This window comes from Sus scrofa, chromosome Y (genome assembly GCF_000003025.6).
Source record: "Sus scrofa isolate TJ Tabasco breed Duroc chromosome Y, Sscrofa11.1, whole genome shotgun sequence".
Taxonomy (NCBI): Eukaryota; Metazoa; Chordata; class Mammalia; order Artiodactyla; family Suidae; genus Sus; species Sus scrofa.
This window is the reverse complement of record NC_010462.3, coordinates 20902256-20912471: the sequence shown is the minus strand read 5'-3', so window position 1 is coordinate 20912471 and position 10216 is coordinate 20902256. Positions and strand designations below refer to the sequence as shown.

General features: G+C 44.0%; 1 protein-coding gene across 1 annotated transcript; it reads right to left on the bottom strand.

Moving 5' to 3' along the window:
* On the bottom strand, positions 8339–9970 carry LOC110257895 (heat shock transcription factor, Y-linked-like). Its single transcript, XM_021080894.1, has 2 exons — positions 9458–9970; positions 8339–9034 (listed from the first exon to the last, which is right to left on the bottom strand). Exons 1-2 carry the CDS (start codon positions 9968–9970, stop codon positions 8339–8341), a joined length of 1209 nt encoding a protein of 402 aa, XP_020936553.1.

The window sequence follows — 10216 nt, the reverse complement described above, 5'->3', positions numbered from 1 at the left end:
GGGTGCAGGCCAGGCTCTTCTCCCAGGTTCCCTCTGATGTGGCTTTCCACTTCCCTGTCCCTAGAGTATTGTTCCCTTCCTCTGCAACAGTTTTGTTTTCTAGTCTCCCAGGCAGTCTCTGCCCCATCAAATGGTTTCTAGACCTCCCAAGCAGGTTCCGCTCCGCCCTGCCCCCCCAGCATGGGGACTAACCTCCGGGGTTGAGGACTCGGTGCCCAGCCCCCACCCAGGCATCTCAAGTTTTGGTAACTGTGCCCATAGTTCAGATGGTCCATTGGGTTCTTGATCGGCTTTTCCGTACTCCAACTTCCTGCTACACTCTTCCCTGCATCTGGAGATTTCTCCGGTTTGTTTGATCTTTCCCCCGGTAGGTGACTTTCCAGGGTGCAGGAACCCTTTCTCCTCCGTAGTTCCCTTTCGGGAGTGCCCATCCTGCTCAGATTCACCTTCTCTCACTCTCTGATTTTCTCCCGTTCTGCCCAGTAATATCACGAACTTCTTGCCTTTATTGGAGTATAGGTTCCTCTGCCAGCGATTGGTTGCTGTTCTGTGTGAGAAATTTATTCTGTAGATGCGCTTCTTTTGTTGTGTTTGTGGGAGAGGGTGAGCGTGTCCCCCTACTCCTCCGCCATCTGTCCTCCCTCCTTCCCCTTCTATTTTAAATGGTATTCTTGCTGGATAGAGTATTCCACGTTGCATTTTTTTTTTCCTTTCAGTCCTTTAAATATCTCTTGCCATTCCCTCCTGGCCTGTAGAGTTTCTGTGAAGAAATCAGCTGATAGCCTTTTGGGGCTTCCCTTTTAATTGACATTTTGCTTTTCTCTCTCTGCCTTTAGAATCCTCTCTTTATCTTTAATTTTTGCCATTGTTATTATATGTCTTGCAGTGGTTCTATTTGGGTTCAAGTTGTTGGGGCCTTCTGTGCTTCTTGTATCTTGAAGTCAGAATCCTTTAGATTTGGAAAGCTTCCAGGGGTAATTTTTTGAACTATATTTTCAACCCCCTCTTGTTGTTCTTCTCCTTCTGGAATTCCTACTATGCACAGATTGGCCCACTTTATGTTATCCCATAGGTCTCTTATATTGCTTTCAGGGTTTTTTCATTTGGTTTTCTGTCTGCTGTCCTGTTTGGGTGATTTGCTTTCTTCTATCTTCCACATCACTGATACGTTCCCCTGCATTATTCCTTCCAGCCCTTACTGCCCTTAGCTCACATTGTTGGTCTGCAAATGAATTCTCTAGATTTTCTTGGCTACTCCTTATGTTTTCTATTTCTTTTCTGAGGGAGTCTGTGTTACAGTGCTTATCTTTTCTGAATCTCTTTAGTATTTTCACTCTGCATTTTGAACTCAAAGTCTGTCAGACTGTTTGAGTGTTGAAGGTTTTAGGTGAATTCTCCTGTTGCATAAACTGGGAATGTTTGCTGAGCTTCTTCATCTTGCTTGTGTTTTCCTTTTTGTGTGAATTTTGGGAAGCCAAAGTGTAGTTTGGCACAGCCAGGGCACATGGTGGTGGTTGGGCTCTTCCTGAGGGCATGCATGGCTGGCCGGGTCCCACCACCGTTGCTAGGTGCTTCCTGTGGGCAGTCAGTGTGGCTGGGTTGTGCTGCTCTGGTGGGGAGTTTCTGTAGGCTGGGTGGGGTTGGCCAGAGTGTTCTGCCTTGTCAGTGCACTTCTTGAAGCCAGGTAGGGTTTGATGGGTTGTGCCACAAGATTGGAGGGCTTCCTGAGGGCATGCAGGGCTGGCCAGTGCCTGTCATGGTGGAAATGCACTACTCCCAACAATGGTGCAATGTCTCTCCTAGTGTGGTGTACGTCCCATTGTTGGTGCCCTTCCTGAAGCCAGCGGCAGCTGCCTGTGGTTCTCTCCAGCAGTGGAGGGCTTCCCAAGGGTGGGGAGGGCTGGCCGGTGCATGCCGTGGAGGACGTTCACTCCCCATGGCTGGGAGGGTCTTGCCCTAGTGGTCAACAGCAGTAGGGGGCTTCCCGAGGGTGGCGGTGCTGGCTTTCTCATGCTGTGTCAGCAGAGCCGTTCCAAAGGGTGGGCAGTGCTGACCTGTTCCTACTGCTGTGGTGGTGAACTTCCTGATTTGGGGAGGAGGTTGCTGGGGTGCACCAGGGCAGTGGGGCACTTCCTGTGGGTGGAACACCAAGGAGGTGGTTGCCTTCCCATGGGTAGTGGGCCCAGTCCACTGCAGAAGGAATGTGGCTTCTCCCCGGGCATGCCCGTGGTGGAAGAGGGGGATGTGCTGGGAATGCCGTCTGTGCTCTACTAGCTGTTGTGCAAGTGAAAATGCTGTGGAGCAAGGAGTATTCTCTGGTGGCCCACACATCCTGCTCTCCCCTCCCCAACAATGGTGTAATGTCTCTCCTGCAGGCCCAGACCTTCTCCTGGGTTCCCTCTCTTGTGGCTTTCCAGTCCCCAGCCCTTAGCACTTTGCAACCCTTCACCCCTGGGGCACCACTTCCTCATCTCTTATGCTGTCTCCACACCACCAATCCCAGCCTGCTCCCAGGGACTCACCTCCAAAGCCTAGGGCTTGGCACCCAGTCCCCACCAAAGCGTCTCAGTCTTTGTGACCTGTGCCAGCAGTTTTGATGGTCTGTGTGGCTCTCACACTGCCTCTCAGTCCTCTGACCTGCTGATACACTTTTCGTGGCATCTTGGAGATCCCTTGGACTCAGCTGATCTTTCCGCAGGTTCGGTGAGTTTCCAGGGTTTGGGTTCCCTTTCTCTTTCACCATTCCCTCTCAGGAGTCCAGTCCTGATGCCCCTTCTCTCTCTCTCCTCTTTTCTGTTGCCTTATGCAGTTGTGTCAAGAGATTCTTCCCATTTTTGGAGGTTTCAGTTCTTCTGCCAGCGTTCAGTTGCTGTTCTGTGTGAGTCATTTTACATGTAGATGTGTATTTTTTGTTGCATCTGTGGGAGAGGTGAACAAATCCCCCTACTCTCTCACCATCTGGGCTCTCTGAAATTGTGTCCTTCTTTATCTTTCTCTATGGCCTTTGTTTGTTTCAATGTCTATTTTTTCTACTATGCGTATCACAACTCCTGCTTTCCTGTCTTGACCATTGAAATATGATGTCCCATTCTCTCACATTCAGTCTATACGTGTTCTTTGCTCTAAAGGGAGTCTCTTGCAGACAGCAGGTTGTATGTTTTTGCTTTTTGATCCAATCTGCTGCTCTGTGTCTATTGATCAGAGTATTCAGTCCCTTGACGCTTAAGGTAATTATTGAGAAACATGTTACTTATTCCCATGTTAAACCTTGCTTTTCAGTTGATTCGTTCTATTACCTTGTTTTTTTTTTTTTTTCTCTTTTTTTTTTTGATGATTTCCATTTATTTTATGCATGGATACATTTCGTTTTAGTTTTCATGAATGTAATGTTTGGTTTGATTTGTGGTTTCCCTGTTCTTCAAGTAGGTTAACCACTTCCTACATCTGCTTGCTTTAGCCTGGTAGTCATATAGGCTGCAACACGATATTTAAAAATAGGTGTCTATATTTTCATACTTCCTTACCTACACTCTATGCTTTTGAATTTCTTCTTTGAGATCTTCGAGTTTGTCCTTTTGGTGTTCCTTGTGTTTCTCATCACTTTTCGAGTAGATTTTTGTTTGTTTGTTTGTTTGTTTTGGTGATGTATGCTGGCTGATTTAAGTGACTGCTTTCCAATCTGTATATGTTCTGTCTTATTTTTTCTCCTTCTTCTTCTTCTTCTCCTTCTTCTTCTTCTTCTTTTAGCCGTTTCTGTATTTTTTTAGAATGGGTTTAGTATTGGTGTACTCGTTTAGCTTTTGTTTGTTGGAGAAATTCTCTGTTTCCCTTTCCAGTTCAAATGATACTCAATAAATAAATAAAACATACATAAATGAATAAATAAATAAATGATAGTCTTGCTGGGAAGAGTATTCTAGGCTTCAGAGTTTTTCCTTTTGGAACTTTGTATATAGCTTGCCAATTTCTTCAGGCCTGTAGTGTTTCTCTAGAGGAATTAGGTGATTTGCGGGTTCTCTTATAGTTAATGCGTTGTATTTCTCTTGCTGCCTTTAGAATCCTCTCTTTATCTTTGGCCATTTTCATTATGGTAGGTCTAGGTGTGGGCATATTTGTGTTCAGCCTGTTTTGTGCCTTCTGTGATTACTGTATTTTGATACCTGTTTCCTTTAGTTTGGGAAAATTTTGAGACATAATTTCTTCCAATATATTTCCAATCCACTTTTCTTTTTCTTCTGCTTCTTGAATTGCTATTATGCATAGATGGACCCCTGTTATGCTACCCCATAGATCTCTTATGTTGCTTTCATGTGTTTTCATGTGGTTTTCTGCCTGCTGTCCTGATTGGGTGATTTCCATTATGCTATCTTCCATGTCACTAATTCATTCCTCTGCACTCTTCACTCTGCCCTTCAGTGCCTTTAGCCCAGTTTGGCTATCTGCAAAAGACTTTTCTAATTTTTCCCTATTTTCCCCTAAATTTCCTCATTCCTCTCGAAAGTAATTGACATGACTGTTTGTAATGTGCTCATAAGTCCCTGGTATTCAGCCTTCATTCCTTCAGTATATATTCACTCTACCCCTTTTGAACTCAGGGTCTTTTGGCCTACAGAGGTCTGTTGCATTGTTTCTGCTTCACATGAAATCTCCTGTACCTTACGTGGGAATTGTTCCTGGGCTTCTTCACTGTGTCTATGATTTTCTTTTTCTGTGAGTTTGGGGAAGCCAAACTCTAGTCTTGGAGGGTTACTTCTAGGCAAGAGCAACCCTTTGTATTTTGTGGGGTGTTACCATTTATTTGGGGCATGGAGGATTGCATTCTTGCTGGCTCAATCTTGGGAGTGAGCAGGCGATTATCCTGAGGGTGCAGAGTGTATTTCCAGGGAGAGGGAGGCAGTGGGTAGGGCTGATAGTGCCTTCTTGCTGGGGTCTTAGCAGCAGCAAGTACATGCAGGAAGGTGGCACAGGCTACTCCTTGTTTCAAGGCCTTGGGCGTGATAATGAGCTTTTTGCAGAATCATGAGGTGCCCAGAGCATTTGGTAGTGGCAGTTGCAGTGGCAGTGGCATGGTTTGTGAGTTCCCAGAGAAATTGGAGCAGAAACAGGTAATGTTTGGTCACAATGACCTCTTCTGAGGTGCCCTCTGAGGTGATTAGGGCCAAAAGGGGTGCCTGTTCCTGGACCCCTAGTGGTAGCAGGCCATGCACACCTCTGGTGGTTTGCCCCCCCAACTGAGGACCCTTATAAGAAGCAGCCTGTCCCTCTTAGCCCACACAGGAGGTGGTGCAACACTGCTCCTAGTTACAGGGTCTTGGCAAAGGGCAGTGTTCAACCTTCTGGGTGCTTCTTCCGTGCAACTGTCAGAGCATTTGGCACTGACAGTTGCAGGGCGGTTATATGGCCAGGGTGTTGACAGCAATACTGGGTGGTGCTCAGTTGTAGTGCCCGCTCTGACTTCTGACCTCTGAGGTGACTGTGGTCAGAGATTGGACCTGATCACACACCCCTACCGGTGGCAGGCCTTGACTACCTGTGGTTTCTGAGATGACTGCATTGGGTTGTCCCCACTGCCTGTAGATCGCTCAGGAGGCACCACATCTCACTTACCCACTTGATGCCCTTAGCCCCCACCAGAAGGATCTGGACACCTATAGCCAGCACAAGAAGTGTCCAGGCTGCTGTAGCACAAGCAAGTGGCTTCTTGCCACCTGTGGCCTGCACCAGGTGCACCCTGCCCTCTGAAAGCCTGTGCACGGGTGAGCAGGGAGATTCCTTTGGCATCTGCCCCTCCTCCTTTTCCCCTCTGCAACAATGGCACCTTGCTTTTTAAGACAAAGTGGGGTCCTTTCTACTCCAAGGATGGCTCTGAGGTGACTCTTGTTTTGAAAATAATTCTTCTGAATGTACTCCAGAAAGACAGTAAAAGAGAAACATAAGAAGCTGCTAAGTCAAACAGATTCTATATCTTCAAGGGACCTGTTCACCTGGCTGAGGTTTGGTGTTAAAGGCCGGCATTTGTATTTAAGCCTGTCTTTGTGTAAAACAAGAAAGCAACCTCTATGTGTGAATCGGGACATATAAAGGGGTGGAAATAAAGGCAAAAATAACCTAGAACAGTTTGAGGATTTTAGAGAAAATGACACCCACATTTTTTTTCTACTACTTTTTTTTTGTTGATATTTCACTGATAAAATGCCACCCTGTGATGACAGTGATGCAATCTCTGATGATGTCATGTGGATATTGTTGTTGCACTTATGGTGTAAATTATGGTCATGGTTCCTGAATAAGCTAAAATATGTTATCGTTTGGAGTGTGAAATGTACTTTTTAAGTAATTGTATACCTTTTTTTTTTTTTTCTTTAGAGGGTCACCCCTGTGGCATATGGGCAATCCCAGTCAGGGTCAAAGCAGAGCTCTGTCTGCTGCCTTACATTGCCGTAGCAATGCTGGGACTGAGCCACATCTTTAACTTACATCACAGCTCAGGGCAACTCTGGGGCTTTAAACCACAGAGCGAGGGCAGAGGGTGAAGCTGCTTCCTCATGGACACTAGTTAGGTGTGTTAACCTCTTTGCCATCATGGGAACTCAATGGAATTTATTGATTTATTTTTTCTTTGCAATGAAGACAATCGTGTCAACTAATATCCAAGTTCCATTTGAAGTAACAGATAGACTATAATGCAGCTGAGAAAACACTACGTAAATACTATGTATTTTCCCTTTCCAAATTGACTTTTATTTGCCCCTTTTTCCACACCATCATAATTGAGACCCCAATTCAATACAACTTGGACTATTTCAGAAATCTCTTGGCAGCTATTCTCTATTTCCTTAGTTCCATTTTCCTTTTTGAAACAGTTACAGCTAGGGGACATGTCAAATGCTCCTCTCTAATTATCAAACATTTCAAATATTAAAAAACGGCAAAATAATCTGCCATTGGAAACAGTTAAAATGACAAAAGGACAACCTGCAATGGGAGACAATTATTTCAGATGATGCAACTAATAAGGGCTCAATCTCTAAAATCTACAACCAACCTATACACCTCAACAACAAAACAGCCAATTACTCACTGGAACCATGGGAAAGAGACCTGCATAGACATTTCTCCAAAGAGAATATACAGAGGGCCAACAAGCACATAAAGAAATTCTCAACATCACTGTTTATTAGAGAAATGCAAATCTACACTACTATGAGGTATCACTTCACACTGGACAGAATGGCCGACATTAACAAGTCCACACATGAGAAAAGGCTAGAGAGGGTATGGAGAAAAGAAAACTCTCTTACACTGTGGGACGAATGTAAATTGTTACAACCGCTATGGAAACACTTCAGAAAACTAAATATAGAACTAGCATGTCACGCAGCAATCCCACTCTTGGGCATACACCTGGGGAAAAAAAATTTCCATGAAAACTTTATGTGCGCATGTATGTCCAATGCAGCACTATTCACAAGAGAAAAGACATGGAAATAACTTAAATGACCGTTGGAAAGAATGGATTAAGGGATGTTGTATATATACACAATGCAACACCACTCAGCCATAAGAAAAGAACAGAATAATGCCATTTGCAGCAACACGGCTGGAACTGGAGACTCTCCTACTAAGTGAAGTAAGCCAGAAGGAGGAAGGCAAGCACAATATGACATCACTTATGTGTGGAATGTGACATATGGCACAACTGAAACTTTCCACAGGAAAGACACCCATGGATTTGGACAACAGGGTTTTGGTTGCCAAGGGGGAGGGTGCACGATTGTGATGGACTGGGATTCGGGGGTTGAAAATGCAAACTATTGCATGTGGAGCGGGTATGCAATGAGGTCATGCTGTATAGCAATGGGAACTATCTCTAGTCACTTTTGATGCAGCATAATGTGAAACAAAGTATATGTATGTGTGTGGGTGTGTGTCTTGGGTGGGTGGGTGTGTGACTGGGCCACTTTGCGGCACAGTATGAAAGTGATCGAACACAGTAAACCAGCTATGATGGAAAAATCATTTTAGAAAAAGAAATGCAGCATCTCTTTAATCTTAACTGTGTCCAAAATAAAAAAATGTAATTGTAATATATACATGTAAGGATAACCTGACCCACTTGCTGTAGAGTGGGAAAATAATAAAAAAAAGAAAAAGAAAAGAAAGAATTGGAAAAATTAAAAAAAAGAGATCCAGGTGAATAAGAAAAAAAAGAAGATGAAACTATGAAAATGAACATATAAGTTTATTGCTGAAATAACAGAACTGCAGGAATTTGGTGAATTTGGCAGCATAAAATTTAATCTTCACTCTCCTGCATAACCTATAGTCCTTTGATAGGTCAGTGGTAATTAGGGTGATGTTCAGATACGGAAGAGGACTGAGGATTTGGCCTTGAAAGCGAGGCAGCAGATGTGTCAGTGGCCATTGGCATTGGGAACCATGGATGGGCTGCTGGTTGCGGGTTAGACACAGGGCACTCAGTTGGTGATATATTCTGGTATCTGGTTGGCAAAGGAGAAGGCTCCACCCTCAGTCCAAAATAACCACTTGGGAAGTAAGAAATACAGCGGTACTGAGAAATGGAAGTGGTAGTTGTAATGAAATTCACGATGTGGCCACTTGCTGGAGAGTAGCTGCTTTGTGAGTGCATGTGAAACGTGGTCAACTGACTAAAAATAGCATGTTGAGCCATGGCAATTTGTCCTGGTGGCCTGAATGATGGTGATGATGGAGAAGAAAGACCACTTCTAGTTGGGGTAGTTGTATTAGAAATTCTCTGGCTCATGGAACGCCATCTTATTAAAGGCACATTTAGGTTTGTAGAGGCTGAAAATGCATCTTCTCCACGAGTTTCTGCAGCCACATCAGAATTATGGTTATCCACATCACCCCCTGTTCTAGAGCGCTTCTTGCTGCAACCTTGAAGTACAGAAGCCGACACTGGAGAAGCATTTTTCACCCTGACTCTTCTTTTCATCCTCACCAACAGATGGGGACAGCCTCGTTTAAAATTTGGATTATGGTAGAACTGCAGCTAAAACCAAAAGAGAAAGGTATTTAGTGACCTTTTAAACAAAGATACGAGGACAAAGAATCCATACAAATCTGACTTGTTTCATCACACAGAGTTAATGTGAGGAAATAATACTCATCTATTACTAACATTTTCAAAAATTTATGTAGTGGGAACAGGCAATTATGGTCCTTAAATAAAAATGCCTGGTGCATTTACAGTAACAGTATGAGGTTCAGGGGCTTGTATTGGGTGAGGTTCATCGAGAAGGCTTCAGGTGGCTAGGAAATTTCTCTCTCACCCCAAATATTTTATGACCAAGTGGCCTTCAACTTAAAAGCATAGCAGTACTTCATCCCACTTTCAAGGTCTACTATGACCCTATATGTATGAACATATTTGCAGATGTCCCTCTGTAAATAGTAACTGGACATTTCATAATACCTTGTTCCAAGCAGAGACTTCATTATCTTCTGCCAGAATGTTGGCTAGTGAGGCAGGTCTTTGAAAATTCCTTCGCAATTTAGTAAATCCATAAAGGTTAAGCTGTCGAACTAAGCTTTTCATACTCTCAGTTTCAAAAATTCTGAAGGGAGCCTTTCTCTCCAGAACTTCTTTCTTGAAGCGTTCTTCATTAATCACGATCGAGGTTCCATTTTCATCCCACCAAATGGACTTAAATCGATCACTTTCAACAATTTCCCAAAGTTTTCTGGGAAAGGGCAGAGGAGGAAAATCATTATCTCCATCTGGTTCAGAGGCACACAATGTGTGGCATGGCTCTTTCATCAGGGAGCCCTCAGACAAAGCCTGGAAAGCTTTTTCTTCAATCTGAGACCTCAAGTCCAAGTCCCCAGTGATTGAGTTATCACACCATGGAGATGTAATGGAGGATTCTGAACCAGTTGATTCATCTTTAGGAGACACACCTTGAATTTCTGAAGGAGCATGTGCCATCTCAGATAAATTTCTCTTCAGCTACTTTTCTCACCTGCATGGCTTTTGAACTCTGCAGTTTTAAATGCTGCTTTGGTAAGCCTACACAGATAAACTATCCAATCCATCACAATGGTTGCCAGCCTGAGTAGCTGTGACATCACAAGACTCTAGTCTCCTAGCAATCTGAGCATCACCTTCAGTCAGGGTTTACTTCTCTATGAAATTAGCCCAGTTAATATAAAATATGAGCTCCGTACTTGAACA

Excerpts from the sequence above, each read along its gene's own strand:
- LOC110257895 (XM_021080894.1), bottom strand. The coding sequence starts at position 9,970 with ATGGCACATGCTCCTTCAGAAATTCAAGGTGTGTCTCCTAAAGATGAA. Across the intron at positions 9,035-9,457 it reads AAGTCTCTGCTTGGAACAAG|CTGCAGTTCTACCATAATCC; the intron begins GTATTATGAAAT and ends TTTTGGTTTTAG.